Source organism: Triturus cristatus, chromosome 8, assembly GCF_964204655.1.
Source record: "Triturus cristatus chromosome 8, aTriCri1.1, whole genome shotgun sequence".
Taxonomy (NCBI): Eukaryota; Metazoa; Chordata; class Amphibia; order Caudata; family Salamandridae; genus Triturus; species Triturus cristatus.
In genome coordinates, this window is record NC_140591.1 from 1006864954 (window position 1) to 1006883032 (window position 18079).

The following is an 18079-nucleotide window of genomic DNA, read 5'->3' on the forward strand; positions in this document are numbered from 1 at the left end:
ATATGAGTCGGATGTCAATGACTGTTATTGCATTCTTACCGTTATGTGTTTAAGTCTGACACATTTGGTTCTCTTTTTTTCTTCTGATGATCTATTTTAATGATTATTCATTCGCTTGGTTGTATTTATTTGAGGAAATTCTAAGATCAATTAATATTGTAGTATATGCACTTGACTTTTAATTTCCACATGTATTTATTCATTGTCTGTTGATGATTACGCGGATCATTATAATTGTTTTTATTTTAATTTGTTTTAATGTATTGGATGTAATACTTCTATGGCTTTTTAGCCGAAATAATGTAAGTATTAATATTTTTTTTTAAATAGCATGGCTCCCTTTACTTTATTTATCCAGGATTCTGCCTATGTCATGGAACTGACTAGTCACAACTCCATACCATAGTGGGATTTCTGTGGGTTGCACTGCTCATTTTACTGGGCATGAAAGCTAGCTTCAATATAGGATAAAGTGACTTGAGGAAATAACAGACCTTGAGAAAAGTATAAAGAATAGTCAATTCCTGCACTCTCTATAAAGCATTACCCTTCTGAAGGTAGCATTCCCCCAGAAGGATACATTTGGAAGTTTCTTTCATATCGGACGGTCAAGCTGATACTTCCAGAGTCTCCAACAATCCTAAAATTAAAGCAAGCTGGCAGTTGAGTAGATTGGCTCTAGAGATCATTTCTCACTGAAGAAGACCAGTTCACACTGCCATGCATTTGTTAAACTGGTCCAGTTCAAGGTACTGACTAATCTGTGCTGATAGGTGTGGGTGGATTAATGAGCTCAGAACATTAGGACACTGTCCGTGACATCACCTAAATATAGGATTATTATATCCGAGGAATGTTCCCTGACAGTCATAGGTGAAAGGTTTCTAAGTGACTCGCTTTACCAGTTTAGAGTGGAAATGAGGCACTCAAGGTACACAAGAGCCCCGTAAACAAAAATGTTTAAGTGCTATTTTAGCTAGTGCAAAGTTATATTTTGCCTACTGCACCAACATTGACAATAACGGACCAATTGACCAGATCGAACCATATTTGCTCTCTGAAGCAGCCTGTGAGATGCATACATTTATTAAAACATTGGAATGTTGGGTGCACCAACGAAAACAATGGAGTGCTCTGGGCTTCTAATGGCCGGTAGAAGCCCGGAGCTCCAACATTCCAGTGTTTGTTCACAGCTGTTGCTGTGAAAAAACGGCCTCACGGAGCCCGATGGGATTTCAATACCCTCGGACTCATTGAGGCCTTTGTTTTAGAAATTAGAACATTCTGCCCTCTTGTGGCGGAATGTTCTAATAGTCTTAGAGCTCTCCATAGCAGACTCTACTGGACATTAAAGGCCCGCTCCCTTGTTAAAGACACCTCGCCTTCTGCTCGGGCCTTTAACGCTGGAGTGGTTTTTTAATGGCCGCTATGACGGGCTCCAAGGCTATATTACACTTTTGTAAGATAATTTAAGTTTTAACAGATAGCACACTCAATCTGAGTGACGCTATGTCACTGGGCTTCAGTGATAATGAGCCATAACAAATTGAGATTTGCAAACGACTTGACACCCACCTTGGCAGTACAAGCTACAAAGCTGCACCTTGGTCAAAGACCATGCTCTGAGACCGTCTTACTCGAAGTAGCCGTCTGTAGATGACTGTGGTCCTTTGAATAGTGGCCTCTCACTGGCCAGTGCTTTCCTCTTCTGTGAATCATCTGCCCAAGCTATCCACCCATTTTCTCCTTTAATGTGTTGCTGTAGCATTTTCTGCTTGATTGGCAGCACAAATAAAATAGAAAGTGGGGAAATGCTGGACCTGAATGCAGAACAGCAACCACAACCAAGTGAGAATATGTATAATCGAAGGAATCGAAACATGCAAGCGTCCTTCCATTAAGAAGAGGGTTGGTAATTCCAGGGCAAGTTCATGTATTTACGTTCACCACAGTTTGAAGGTGTTTTTAATGTCCGGATTTTAAAAAACAAAATTTTGGAAGGGCAGGTCTGGAGTAGACAATGAAATGCAGTAAAAAAGACATTCTGATTGCACATTTGGGAGAGACACAGGACACCCACTGCTTTCACAAACTGGAGCTCAACACGCACTTGTCCAGGCTCGGCTCCTCACACCCAGGTCCACACCCCATCTATATTACGGAAGCTCATGCTTGCGTTAGCATTTTGTTTCTAACTCTCTCGGTTCTCCTGTCCTTCCTTCTCTTCTGCTCTACTCCTAAAGTGATATCATTGGATGCAACTGACAGTTTACCCGAAAGTCCAGAGTCTCCATAAAGTCATTGGCAAACCTAATTTTTTAAACTATGCTTGTAAGAGATTAAGAATAATTGAAATGTTTCCTCCTTCCTCCTTTTTCCACCCCTCTCTTCCCATCTGTGAGCGATCTCGGAGCATTGAAAGAATCTTGATAGACTGTAGAGTCTACTAAGAAGCTATACATTCCCAGCCTGTCTACAATTAGGAGAGACTTGTGAATAGATTTGGTTTCACTTCTGACCTGGCCAATTTACTGCTTAAGAAGGTTTAAAGGGGAAATGTCAGCTTTCTGGCTATCTCATGCAAACTCTGCATGATCTCATGGTCACCCACTCGGGAGATAGATTGGCCACCTACTTTTAGATTCCATAGACAGTGCGGGATGAAAAGATATGTAGGTTTGATGTTTTTTTCCCGTGTTCCAGTGGTTGACATTTTTTCTTCTGATGAAAAATACCACAGAAGTAGTGATTCTACCATTATTCACTTAAATGTACATGCATGCAGAACTAGGACCCCAAGTAAACTGCCCCACATTCTATATGGCCAAAATCCAAGAATTTAGGGCAAGAGGACAATGATGTTACCTGATTCATCAATCGGTTTCAGAAATGCAACAACACATTAAACAATTATATTATTGTTATATTTATTTCTAAATCTTCACTCTTTCCTTTAAATCTTGAGTAAGCAAAAATATCTGCACTGAAACTTGAACAATAAATGATTGCAGTTCTTCCAAAATATAAACCTGAACTTTGTGTTGTTACAAAACGAAGTAAAAATACTATACAAAGTCACATTTTTAAAACTCTTCATGCCATAGAGTGCGCATGCGCTGTGACATTGAAAGAATTATTTTGCACTCTCTAGCACAACAGTTTCATAACTTTGCCAACAGCCGCATGCCTGACTTTTTTTTATATGTCATCACTGTTCCGTACTCTTGATTTTTCTGTTGCGAAAAAAGAACTGTAGTCGTCTGCCCATAGATCTCCGGTGTCTAGGGGCAAGGCAACCAGGAACTCTGCCTAGCATTGCACAACTCAAATAACCTAGTTAACACAAAAGCACATTGGCTAGACCTGTGGTCCAAGCCAACAAACGTTTTTTGAATAGCATTTTATTAGAGCTAAAACACAATACAATATTCAATGCTCTCCTAGTAACAAACAGCTAAAAGGCTAAATACTCTAACTGCAATTTAACAGTTAAGTTCAAACTGAGAGCAAAGTCTGGTTGTTTGGCCCACTGGAGAATCACTAGGTTGATGCAGGGTTCCCCCTGCTCACTGCCTCAGATAAATCTGTCTCGGTACCGGAGCACTATTGCTCCCACCACTCAGACCAAAGCAGGTTTGGTACACCATTTTAAACTAGGGTTCAGCAAGGGTAATACTGCTTCTCTACTCTATAGCTAGCTGTCTGCAATCTGCTCTCCACTATATCACATCTGTGATAGCACCATCCCTTTCTCCAAAATTGACAGCAGTGGTAGACCACCGGCTCAATTGTTGAATGTTCCGGGCAAGCTGGAATGAGGGGGAACCTGCACCAAGTCTTCTATGGTGGCGTAAGCCTTGGAGCTTGACCCACTCTGCTTCCCAGCACACCTTAAACATATCTTATCAACAACAAAACATCAAATATGCTCATACTGCATATTATTACTACAACTCACAAATAACACCAGAATGGTCTGCAATGGAATCCTCAAAACCAGGGCGAGATTCCAAAAAACCAGATTAGCGTTGCCAGGCCTTATCAATAAACTAATGCGCATCATGATGATGAGTGTAACTGAACATGACGTATTGTTACATAGTAAGAGTTTTTGTCTTTTTTTGCTAATGTGGGGGGACCCAACATGCAGCATACAATTACATCAATTGGTATGACATATTAATTGGGTTTTATATTTTGGTTTACTTTTACAGGGAGTTTGAAGAAGTGAACAATCCAGTGGACATTGGCCTTAAACCAGCATCAGGTCTCCGACCACCTAAGATCTCGGTTGAAGATATTTACAAAGAGCAAGTAAAATCTAAACCACCTCCTTCACGGAAGGGACGTCTGCTGACTATGCGAGAACTGGAGGAATTCAAAGCTGCAGCAAATGAAGTAGGTATTTGTTTTACCTCTAATGTTTGGCCAGCTATTTATCGGTCACTTTTGTTACATATCAGACTATTAGAAAAAGCTGTTTCATCCAATAAACATAGAAAGAGCCGCATGTATCAAAATTGGAAATAACGATTACCTCCATGTGTTTCATATAGCAATTCCTAGTTGGTCACAAATTGACCTACCTTATGAATAATAATGAGGTAGTCACAATATGCAACCCATTGGGAATCACTAAAATCACAGGGATGGTGGCCTACTGGGGTCAGCAGACAACCATGTCCGTGATTGCTTTTAAATAAATCATTCTTTTTTTTTTTTAAATTCAGCCCATTTTCCTTAAAGGAAGATGGGTTGCATTTAAAAAATAAAAAATAAAAGTTTTCTTTTCATTTTCTAAGAGCAGGCAGTGGTCCATGGGACCACTGGCTGCTCTGAAAAACCATTTCCGCTACCATTCCCAAAGAGGAAGGGGTCCTTTGGGGACCCCTTCCCATTTGCGAATGGGTTACCACCAACTTGAAGCTGCATACCGCTGCAATTCAGGATTTGGATACCGCTGCAATTCAGGATTTGGAAGGGACACCCTAAACACACCCCTTCCAAATAGCGAATAGCTAATCTATTTTGCAAACAAGTTACAAAATCGCGAAATAAAGTGTGATACCTTAAAAAAGACCTTTTTTCGTTCACAAACTGCCCGATTCTGCAAATTGGCCTGTTTGCGAACGCAAAATTGCTTGATACAAGTGACCCAAAATTCTGTATGCCTGTGAATGAGACAACCCTTCCGAATTGATTAAAATATGTTTTTTACTATGTATTGTTTGCAAAACCATATGTTTAAATCACCTACCTTGAAGTTTTAACTTTCTTTTCAAATGTAAATAAACCATTTTATTGTGGCTTATGATATTGAGATTGATTTTATATGGTGCTTACTACCTCTGACAAGGTATTTGAAATGCTTTGCTGAGAGTAGCTCGCTACCAGGAACCCAAAGCTAGTGTTCAATCCATGTTATGGTATTTGTAGAACACACAACTCACCTGAGAGGTATCCTGGCACTGTTGTTTCGGATTTATCTTGTGCTCTCAAAGAAACCATTCCATGCATTTACTCCAGTTTCTTTGTGGTACATTAATGACTTGATTATGATCATGAGAGGGGGTTTTGTGATGAGCAAATGGTGGATGGAAAGAATAGATATTGTTAGGTTGCAGAGATATATAGTTTCAAAGAAAGAAATATTATGACAGGCTTAAAATTTAGAGTAGTCAATATATACTAGAGGCATGCAGAGGTAGAAGGAGAGGTGCATTCAAAATAAACCTGGGAGGAAAAAATTAGTACGTTTATGTCAGAGTCAATTTTTCATGCAGTGTTTTAGGAATTTAGCGGGTGGAGATTTTGTTTTGCGTTAGCATACAAGTTGTGGATGCAAACCTTTAGAAAAGACATTTTTAAATTGTAATCTAGAGGACTGTAGCTTTTACCAGTCTTTCTAGAGAAGCTTTAACTTTCAAAGAAGTGGCAAATACTTGCCTCTCTGCAAAAAGCAACCCTAGTGCTTATTGAGACCCCTTTTATAAGCGACCGTCAAGCAATGTGACATGAAAGCATATCGCAGTACCCATAATTATCATTTGAGAACATGATTGAGAAAGCTCTTGTGAACATCACCCCACTGTCGCTGTGATCTAAAACATGCAAACCCAGAAACGTTACCTGTGAATACCTCCTCCTCCAGAACATTCAATACTTTGTATTATTGTTAAAGTTCCAGCATGATATATATTTCAATAAACTGTATATACCTCAAATTAACAGCGAAGTTGAATTCCTCTGCGTTTGTTCTAAACAGACCACAACATTCTGATTTTCCACATGGTGGTTGCCTTTTCAATAATTCATATAATATCCATAACACATAAAATATACCCTATATGTATGAGATTTTGGAACACATATTCCTTCTGCTCTTATTCAAGTATTACCTATCAGATTTAGCTGGAATTCTTAATCTTAGCTGCACTATAAGGGTGTGAATATTCTTCGTCTCTTCAGAGACCCTTAATGGCTGGATCTGATATGAGTTATAATTCTCTTTTGTCTTAAACATTTGATCTTTCTGTGTAAGAACCTAATTGATCATATTTGCTTTAGATGCCGACAGGCCTACACAGAGTGTGTCCTCATCCTGGGTTCTGCTTCTCTTCCTTAGGGCCTTGAGATAGTTGCTTTGCAATGTTAAATCATATTGGCCCTCATAAATGAGAGACTCTAAAGGGTTCATAGCTATCTTCACCCCATATAAGTTAGTAGCTGTCCTCTTTTTCTCTACAAAAACATTAACTCCTTCCTGTGCAGTTTGAGAAAGAAAATGAATTTGATTTCCCTACTTGTTTTTGGTTTGTTATCCAATCTCATTGTTTTTCTAGAGTTACATAAAGTTAATTCTCACAAAGGCATCCTTAACATACCTCTTATTCATTGCTACTTACTGTCTATGCCCAGGAGCACTCCTCACACGGTGGATGTTACCCTCACTAAGTGACTTGGTTATCCTTATCAGTGACCATATCCACCATCTTGCAAACTAGCAAGTAACTTTCACTGGCTGTAATGTAGTGCTGCATATGTACCCTTAAGCCTTTGATAATTAGAAGCCCTTCATTTTCTACTGTATCCACAATTAATGTTTCATACAATGGACCCCACTGCATACTTTAAACACAACTATGTATGTGAATCTCAGTTACATTACTGTCATCATTCATTGTGTTATACTCAGACTCACTTTGACCATTCCCAATATCTTCAACAAAACTCTTTACAGCACTCACATGAGCAAAAACAGAGATATTCTGCTTCTGTACTACTCTAAATCCTGCAGGAATACTGGACTTGATCCTGCACTCACATCAGCAAAAATAGGGATATTCTGCTTCTGTGCTACTCTAAATCCTGCAGGATTACTGGACTTGATACTGCACTAACATGAGCAAAAACAGGGATATTTTGCTTCTGTACTACTCTAAACCCTACAGGATTACTGGACGTGATCCTTCAGTCTCAATTATCCCAGTTTCTTCTTGATTTCCTTGAGCTACTTGTGTTTTGCCAGGTTTCATGCTGAAGATAAGGATCTGAGCTTCATCCATGCCGAGTGATCATCTCCAAATTGTTGCTTGTAGTGTCTCTCTCCTTCCCAGAGCCCAGATCTCCTTATCACAATGCCCAACTAAGAAGTTAAGTCATTTGACCCCAAAATAAGAAAACAAATTGTCCTCTTTACATTGACACTCACTGCTTCTTCTACTCTTAAAACCTTAACTTACAACAAATCTTGTATATCAGAAGTCAGGAAACTACTTCCTGAAATGATGGAAAACCTCGGGTACATATATTTGGGACTTTTGCATTGTTTTACAGTTTTTCCACTTTACTGTCCAAGCAGTGAACTGAGCTCACCACACAGTCTCAGAACTTTCCACTATCTGTTCCCGCCTTCAGTAACTCACAAGAGCACCATTAACTGCACCCATCTCCTGTGATTGCTTCCAGGGGAATGCTCCACAGCCCCCAGTTGATCTTGCAGTATTTCCATTCGTGCCTCTATGCTAGTTACTTTAGCCTCATTGCTTTGAAAGGTGGTTTGTAACTCTCTGATAACTGCTGTCAGGAGAGGTTTCACTTTGATCAGTGTTTCCTCCTGATGTTCTCCAGACTATTGTCTTTCTCAGTGCATAATCTTCTGTGCGGAGTGGCTATAGTTGAAATAATACTCCTTTCTCCTCCTATTGTCATTTTGGGACATGGCAACATTCAACAGGGATCCCTTGTAAGTCATTTCCACACTGAAGTCCTGATAATAAGTAGGTAGGTGTTTTCTGACTCTGGCTTAAACCTCTACATTTACATTTCCCAAAATTGAGTAATTACTGGGTATGCTAAATATCTCACCCTTCATTACATTTCTTCAGTTCAAATCTGCTAGAATTTAATGAGAAACAATTTAGATTATTTATCATCCCATGCCCATTTCTGTGTTGTAAGCACCGAAATCTGCATGTTATTTCCCAAAAACTCATAATAGGTGCTACTTATCGCACCAGATACATTACTTATCCCAGGGTATCTTTATTTAACTGCCATTTTCGGCATCAGGGCCTTAATCTCCATTGTGGTGAAAGGCTAGTATCTCACTACACGCAGATCCCCCATGATGCCAAAGCTTTCAAAAAAGGGCCCTTTCATCAACTGATTGTTTGGACAGGACAGCTTACTTCTCCTGTGCAACAGCAGTCTTCAGGTGGGAAGAACAAGGTCGGCACCAGTTCAGTGCTGCTATACCTTCTGCTCATGCCACTCCTTCAGGAACACCACAAGAGAAATAAACTCTCCTGCTGTGTTGGCAACACGGGTCCCACAACAGCAAGGAGACCCAGGTTGTGCCATCTTGAATTCTTCTTTGTGCTGGGGGAAGCTACGCCTCCCAAATCCACAGGACTTGTCTTCTCAATACGGGACGCCAACTTGACCAATGGCTGTCCTACTATCTCTCCCCCTAATCTGCATGGACAGGCCTGTGGAATGCCACCTCATCTCACAAAATACACTGAAGAAGGCAGCTCGTAGGCTAGCGTTTTTTCTGAGACCCTTCACGACCTGCCCTCAGGAAGAGACATTTCTGCATGCTTGAGTTGGCAAGTAAGATTTGGAGGAGTATAAAAGGTATGATTCTCCAAGTAAGTTCTCATTTGGTTGCACCTTCATTTGATTATAAAATGGCTATGATACGTGAGATTCTGCAATCCCTTTATAAAAGCCGGCCTCTAATTTCTTTATAATAGGCAAATTGTGATGCACTCAGTTGCCCATTATAAAGAAATTATGTCAGAACTCACCTGTAATAGCTTATTACAGCAGAGTTCTGATGTCAAAATGACTGCTGTCAGTGCCAGAAGCTGAGGTGAAAGGCAGGTCAGGTTAGGAGCCTAATTAAAGTAGCTGTTTAAGAAGCAAAACATTGTTTTTCTTTTTTCTGCTCATTTTTTTCTAGCTGTAATAGTGTCAAGCAGAAAGGAGATATTTATGTCAACATGTTTATTTTTTGCACTCCTTAGGAAATTATAGAAAATTAAGAATCTTTATGCATGTTCTGCATGTTCCGACCTGCACCTGTTCTTAAAAAACTGACTTGTTTTAATTTGATTCTAATATCTTTTTGCAAGAAATATCTAACAACGTTTGTGATGTGTTTCATTTTTCAATAGAAATTCTATTTTTATTCTTAATGTTTGATGGTATAACTACGTATTATATGGAATACAATCCCCGCTGCTATATATGATCAGGATACTGAAAGTCACTTTTGAGAGTCATAAGCTTATAAGTTAACTCTACTTTCTGCCTCAATCCTCTATTTGGTCATGGGAACATCTCGGTATCTTGCAGTATACTTATAATGTATAGCAGCGGGTACTTTATCACATATATGATAATCAAGATCTAATTTCTAGTCCAGTCACCCCTTCACAGAACGATCAAGTGATTTATTACTTTTGCCTGTTTTGACTTTTCTACAGAAAGATATGGGTCTGACAGCAAGAAAAGCACCAGAAATTGAAAAGTGAAAATCTAGCAAATATATGGGTATCCCTATTTAGATTAAGTTCTTTCAAATATCCTATGGGAAATTAATATGGTCCTGAAATATCTTTGAATTGGCTACAAACTCAGTTTAGATCTTACTGTTGTTGGGGAAACCAAAATCTTGGGCCTGGCTTGAAGTGAAAGGAGCTAGGTGCGGAATTCTGCTTTACCATCACCATTGTGCAATCTCATACAGTCTCCCTGCGCTTTGCTATTTCTATGCCATTCTGGGATTCACATTATGCCCCCCAGTGGTACCCTGAAAAGTAGCTTTACTAGGAATTTCCCTGCCATGTATCAGGCAGTGAAGCTGAATGACATTAATGTCATTCAGATGGTGGAAAAGGATGAACAGTGGGAAGTTATGATTGGGTGACAATAAATCCTGTATAATTAGTAGGCTGTATAGCTAGGCTTCAGATTGGGTAGCAAATGGTTTGGGAATTAGTGACCATGAAGCTAGGTTAGTGGTAAACTGATTGGAGGGGTGGTAATAGTAAGGGTGGGTGGAACTGGCAGAGTTTGATTCAACAGAGTTGCATTAAAATTCTGCTAGATTCCGGGAAATTCTGCAATGGGGAGGCATTTGGCGCTATTTTCAGAGTCGAAAAGGCACCCTCGTGTCAAAAAATGGATGCGAGTGTGCCTTTTGCGCTATGAAAATAAATCGGCTAAATACCACTTGTTGCCCTTGTATACTCTGCATTGATCAACATGTAAACACTGCAGAGTATGCAAGGGGGCAAGTGGTATGCATTGATTTCTAAACTTTAGGAACCACTGCATAATTTAATTCCGCTGTCAGAGTGGCTTACTTTTAATTAATCGGTAATCCTGTGTTAGAAGAGTAACATGGAAGTACCAAAATTCCTTTGGTTCCGCTGGCAGAATTGAAACCTCCACTTGGGCCTAGTCAAGTTATGGACTTGGTAGATGCAGTGCTTTAAGGAGATTGAGATGCATGAAGATGTTAGAAAGATCTGCACATAACTTGTGTGCGAAAGGAGTATAGTATAGTAGAATTATCTTGGGTTCATCCGATGGTTCATGCCGATTCTCTCACTGACTTCTGCTGTGAGCCAAGGTGAATCCATTGCCTGTCTTGCAAAGAGTGAAGTATGTATTTGCAGAGCATAAGGTGGGTTGGTGGCCCTTGAATTACAGATCTAATTTCAGACCTATTAAAGCTCAGAGCTGTCTGTCTTGATCCACACCTGCTTCCTTCACTCCTGGCCTCTTATCTTTTTTTTTTTTTTTTTCTTAATCTTTTTTATTATTTCACAAAAAAAACTAACAGTGAAGCCATGAATAAAGCATTCAGTCCAGAATTGTGCTCACATTATACAGAGTCGTGATAAAAACCAAAATTAATACAGAAGTGGTAAAGTAGTGGCCAGAAAACAAAAGGTATGTGAGTGATGCATAGGTTCTTGTGAGATGAAAGAGGGAGGAGGTTCGCTTGCCAAATTGTGTGTTAGGGGAGGCAAGAGAAATCGAGGAAGGTGGGTGGTGCACAGTAATCTAAATGAGCAGGCATGTTTCCCGGGGTCCAGATTTGAATTCTGTGACCAGTATTCACTAGGGTTCAATACTGTAAGGGGACCATGGTCCCTATATGCATCCATTACATGATATATCACATTGTGATCACCGAGTGTCCCCTTCAAGGTGGGCGGATGTTGTTTTTGACCCTGATATTCACAATGTAGGTGTCCCAGTTCCCACCTTCCACTCTTGTCATTCCTCTGTCATGGAGGGAATGTAATGCACTTGCATCTGCCCGTGCCCATTGCACTAATGTGTTGAGCCATTTTGTGATGCCTGGTACTGCAGGTGCTTTCCATTTCATTGCAGTTTACCGTTTGAATAACAACCGCAAGATCGTTAAGTCTGTGCAGGTGCTTGTCCCTCTGGTTTTGGGGCGGCGCCCAAAGAGGCATGATTTGGGGATAGGGATTAAAGCATGGCCCGCATACTCAGCCATGGGTGCCTTGATCTCCATCCTCATTTGTTGTAGCGGAGAGCAGCTCCAAACCATATGATAGAACTCTGCTTCTATCAGCTTACATCGCGGGCACTCAGGTGTAGATGCAGGGAACATAAGCTTAATGCGTTGGGGGAAAGATATGCCTGGTGTATGTAATTAAATTGAGTAAAGCGGAATCTGGGATTTCTCGACACCTCTTTCTCATGTTGAAGTGCTCGTGTCCAATCCTTCGCCGTCAGTGGTTGTGGTTGTAGAAGACTGCCATTCCAGCGAGTCAGCTCCTTCTTCACGTCCGCTAGGTTATGTACGGATAATGCCTCATATAGCATTGAGGTTGCTCGACACTGTCCACCCAGTGAAATGAGGACATGTAGGATGGGTGATTGCGGTGGATCCACATCACCAACCCCCACGTGTTTCTCACCACATGTTGAATGGCATGGTAAGTCAGGAAGTGGCCTGTCTCCATGGTATGAGTGCCCATAATGTCTGCATAAGGCATGGGAATCCCCTTGTGAAAGAGTTCCCCTATGCTCTCTATCCCTGCTGTGGTTCATAAGGTCATATCATGTCGCTCAGCCAGCACTTGCTTGCTTGGCAGCTGGTCAAAGTAAATCAGAGGGCAATAGGGCATGGTAGGAGGTATCCCAATCACTAATCTACACCATGCCTCTAATCACGAGAGTACATACTCCTCTTTAACTCAGAGGCAGCTTGATATGCTAGAATTTCTTGAACGTCAATTACTCTGCATCTTACCAGCAAAACAGTATATATTGCTAAGGAAGAGTTTTACCACGTTATCGGAGTTCATATAAAGAAAATGTCTCAAGAATTCTCACCAAAAGTTATTTCCTGTCTTGTGGTGTACATCCTGTTGTCTAAATGTAAAGGCAGAAATGCTTATAAGCCTGTTGTTTTCAAGATATTTGACTATAAAAAATGCCTTGTGTTTTTTATAGCGCTTCATACAGCACTTCTGCCACTTCTAAGTGCTGGTTATGGAAGATATTTCTATTGTCTAGTTTATTGAGAATCAGTTGACAACCTCGGAAGGGTGGAAGGCTGAGTCTACCATGCCTGTATTCGAACTTGTGTCCTGATCACTGCAGATGTTAGAGAATGTTACCTGGAATTTATAATTATTTTGGCTAAGTCAACTGATCCCCAAACAGTTTTGGTGTTACTTAAGGCATATATGGAATCAATATGTGGATTGGAAATAGTACAACAGTATTGCCTTTCCTAGATTGCTTGCACAAGTCACAAAAACTGTCTACTGGTCTCATGTATGTGTCTTTAATATATATATTAGGGCAAGAGATTATTGAAGATATTCATAAAAATAATATATTTGTACTTATAATAAACTTATATTATTTTTAAATATATTTTTGCGAAGTCGGGTGCATGCATCGTGAGTGCAGAGAACCAGGTCAGCAGAGCTGCTGTAGAGCCAGAGAAACCAGGTCAGCAGAGCCGTTGTAGAGCCAGAGAACCAGGTCAGCAGAGCTGCTCTAGAGCTTAAGAAGCAGGTCAGCAAAGCTGCTCTAGAACCAGAGACCCAGGTCAGCAGAGCTGCTCTAGAGCCAGAGACCCAGGTCAGCAGAGCTGCTCTAGAGGCTGAGAACCAGGTCAGCAGAGCTGCTGTAGAGCCAGAGAAACCAGGTCAGCAGAGCCATTGTAGAGCCAGAGAACCAGGTCAGCAGAGCTGCTCTAGAGCTTAAGAAGCAGGTCAGCAGAGCTGCTCTAGAACCAGAGACCCAGGTCAGCAGAGCTGCTCTAGAGCCAGAGACCCAGGTCAGCAGAGCTGCTCTAGAGGCCGAGAACCAGGTCAGCAGAGCTGCTGTAGAGCTAGAGAAACCAGGTAAGCAGAGCTGCTTTAGAGCCAGAGAACCAGGTCAGCAGAGCTGCTCTAGAACCAGAGAACCAGGTCAGCAGAGCTGCTCTAGAGCCATAGAACCAGGTCAGCAGAGCTGCTCTAGAGGCAGAGAACCAGGTCAGCAGAGCTGATTTAGAGGGAGAGAACCAGGTCAGCAGAGCTGCTTTAGAGCCAGAGAAACCAGGTCAGCAGAGCCGTTGTAGAGCCAGAGAACCAGGTCAGCAGAGCTGCTCTAGAGCTTAAGAAGCAGGTCAGCAAAGCTGCTCTAGAACCAGAGAACCAGGTCAGCAGAGCTGCTGTAGAGCCAGAGAAACCAGGTCAGCAGAGCCATTGTAGAGCCAGAGAACCAGGTCAGCAGAGCTGCTCTAGAGCTTAAGAAGCAGGTCAGCAGAGCTGCTCTAGAACCAGAGACCCAGGTCAGCAGAGTTGCTCTAGAGCCAGAGACCCAGGTCAGCAGAGCTGCTCTAGAGGCCGAGAACCAGGTCAGCAGAGCTGCTGTAGAGCCAGAGAAACCAGGTCAGCAGAGCTGTTTTAGAGCCAGAGAACCAGGTCAGCAGAGCTGCTCTAGAGCCAGAGAGAACCAGGTCAGCAGAGCTGCTCTAGAACCAGAGAACCAGGTCAGCAGAGCTGCTCTAGAGCCATAGAACCAGGTCAGCAGAGCTGCTCTAGAGGCAGAGAACCAGGTCAGCAGAGCTGATTTAGAGGGAGAGAACCAGGGCAGCAGAGCTGCTTTAGAGCCAGAGAACCAGGTCAGCAGAGCTGCTCTAGGGCCAGAGAACCAGGTCAGCAGAGCTGCTTTAGAGCGAGAGAACCAGGTCAGCAGAGCTGCTGTAGAGGGAGAGAACCAGGTCAGCAGAGCTGCTCTAGAGCCTAAGAACTAGGTCAGCAGAGCTGCTCTAGAGCCAGAGAACCAGGTCAGCAGAGCAGCTGTAGAGCCAGAGAAACCAGGTCAGCAGAACTGCTTTAGAGGGAGAGAACCAGGTCAGCAGAGCTGCTTTAGAGCCAGAGAACCAGGCCAGCAGAGCTGCTTTAGAGCCAGATAACCAGGTCATCAGAGCTGCTTTAGAGCCAGAGAACCAGGTCAGCAGAGCTGCTTTAGAGCAATAGAACCAGGTCAGCAGAGCTGTTTTAGAGCCAGAGAACCAGGTCAGCAGAGCTGCTCTAGAGCCTAATAACCAGGTCAGCAGAGCTGCTCTAGAGCCAGAGAGTCAGGTCAGCAGAGCTGCTGTAGAGCCAGAGAAACCAGGTCAGTAGAGCTGCTTTAGAAGGAGAGTACCAGGTCAGGAGAGCTGCTCTAGAGGGAGAGAACCAGGTCAGCAGAGCTGCTCTAGAGCCAGAGAACCATGTCAACAGAGCTGCTTTAGAGCCAGAGAACCAGGTCAGCAGAGTTGTTGTAGAGCCAGAGAACCAGATCAGCAGAGCTGCTCTGTAGCCTAAGAACTAGGTCAGCAGAGCTGCTCTAGAGCCAGAGAACCAGGTCAGCAGACCTGCTGTAGAGCCAGAGAAACCAGGTCAGCAGAGCTGCTTTAACCCCTTCGATGCGCGTGACGGAGTGGTTCCGTCACGCGCATCGGTCGCGCTGTGCGGGTGACGGAACCACTCCGTCACGGCCCCGCCCGCGCAAGAACCCTTCAGCACAGCGCGGTAATCCGCACCGCGCTGTAGGGGTTAAAGGGAGAGAACCAGGTCAGCAGAGCTGCTTTAGAGCCAGAGAACCAGGTCAGCAGAGCTGTTCTAGCTGACACTGACTGACACTGACTGATTGACATTGAGTGACACTGATTGACTGGCACTCACACTGACTGACACTGACTGACACTGATTGACTGACAATGACTGACAATGACTGACACTGATTGACTGACACTGACTGACTGACACTGACTGACACTGATTGACTGACACTGATTGACGGACACTGATTGACTGACGCTGACTTAAACTAATTGACTGACATTGACTGACTGAGACTGACTGACTACTCTCTACTACTCTACTACTCACTCTCTACTACTCTCTCTCTACTAACTCTCTACTACTCACTCTCTACTACTCTACTACTCTCTACTACTCACTCTCTACTACTGTCTACTACTCACTCTCTACTACTCACTACTACTCACTCTCTACTACTCTCTACTATTCACTCTCTACTATTCACTCTCTACTACTCTGTACTATTTACTCTCTTCTACTCACTACTACTCACTAGCTACTAGTCTCTACTACTCACTCTTTTCTACTCACTCTCTACTACTCTCTACTAATCTCTACTACTCACTCTCTACTACTCTCTACTACTCACTCTACTAATCTTTACTACTCTCTACCACTCACTCTCTACTACTCTACTACTCACTCTCTACTACTCTCTACTACTCTCTCTCTACTACTAACTCTCTACTACTCACTCTACTCACTCTACTGCTCACTCTCTACTACTCTCTCTCTGCTACTCACTCTCTACTACTCTCTACTACTCACTCTTGACTACTCTCTACTACTCACTTTCTTCTCTCTACTCTCTATTACTCATCCTCTACTCTCTACCTCTCTACCTCTCTCTACCTCTCTCTCTACTACTCTCTACCTCTACCTCTCTACCTCTCTACCTCTACACCTCTACCTCTCTCTAGCTCTCTACATGCACACATATGCACATATATATATGCATATATATGCATATGCATTTATATATGTATGTGTGTATATATATACATACATATATAAACATATATATAATCTGCATATCTATATAAATACAAATATAAATGCATGCATAAATATACATATACATATATGCATGCATATGCATGTTATGTACATGAAAGTTTCAAAACCACTAATAAAAGCAAAGCTAAAAAGACACCTAATTACAAACAGAATTGCTTTAACTTAAACGAGGGCGAGACCTATTGCATTTTCACTGCTTGTTTACTTTGGTTCCATCAAGAAGGCATTCCCATGTGTCACACATTTGCCATAAATTCAGAATGTTAGCACTCTAGTTGCTTATTAGATCACTGTAGTAAAGCTACTGCTCACCAGGGAAGTCTGCTGCTGGTATTCAGAGTGCATGTTTCAGTCTGCATGTTGAATACCAGCAGCAGACTTCCCTGGTGAGCAGTAGCTTTACTACAGTGATCTAATGAGCAACTAGAGTGCTAACATTCAGAATTTATGGCAACTGTGTGACACATCTGAATACCGTCTTGAAGGAACCAAAGTAAAAAACTGAAAGTATTTCCTACTGAGGAGACTGCAGTAAATGAGGAAATTAGGAAACTTCATAACAAATAAATCTCTCAAGATGGCCACCAGAGACAAAAGAGCCCAAATGTAGCCCAAATATCACCCACATGTAGCCCAAGTATAGCCCAATGACAGAATGTCCCAGAGTGTTCTAACGAACAACTAGAGCGCTAACAGTCTTACTTATGACAAAAGTATGGCACACCTGAAGCCATCTTGATTGGAATAAAGTGGTAACACTTAAAACATTTAATTTACAAAGGAAGAAAATGAGGGGGTTCATTTTGCCATAGAAATTATGATTAGTGCTGCAGAAAGACAAATTAGGGCACATTTTGACTTCTCAAATCCTCTTCTATTTCATAAAAAAAATTCTGACATGCAGACTGAAACATGCACTTTGAATACCAGCAGCAGACTTCCATGGTGAGCAGTAGCTTTACTACAGTGATCTAATGAGCAACTAGAGTGCTAACATTCAGAATGTATGGCAAATGTGTGACATATCTGAATACCTAAAAAACTGAAAGCATTTCCTACTGAGGAGATTGCAGTAAATGAGGAAATTAGGAAACTTCATAACAAATAAATCTCCCAAGATGGCCACCAGAGACAAAAGAGCCCAAATGCAGCACAAATATCACCCAGATGTAGCCCACATGTAGCCCAATGACAGAAGTGTGCAAAACACTTATTTTTGTGTATTTGCAGTTTTATATAGTGTAGTCTTGTCAGGTATTGGAGTGCTTTACATGAGCATTGGTTACATCACACAAGATCAAATTCATTTTGGTTGTAGACATGGGGAGATTAAGTGATTTGACCAGAATCACAGAATGTTGAGCTGAAGCAGAAACTCCAACCTGGTTCCCGAGTTGCCAAGTCTGCAGCTCTGGAAG

General features: G+C 41.8%; 1 protein-coding gene across 1 annotated transcript in view; it reads left to right on the forward strand.

Annotated features, from left to right (window-relative positions):
- Positions 1–18079, forward strand: part of CFAP47 (cilia and flagella associated protein 47) — a 2697962-nt gene that overhangs the window by 186222 nt on the left and 2493661 nt on the right. The window contains exon 12 of the mRNA XM_085622577.1: positions 4215–4398. Within this exon, the coding sequence (XP_085478703.1) occupies positions 4215–4398 (184 nt within the window). The remainder of the gene's footprint in view (positions 1–4214; positions 4399–18079) is intronic.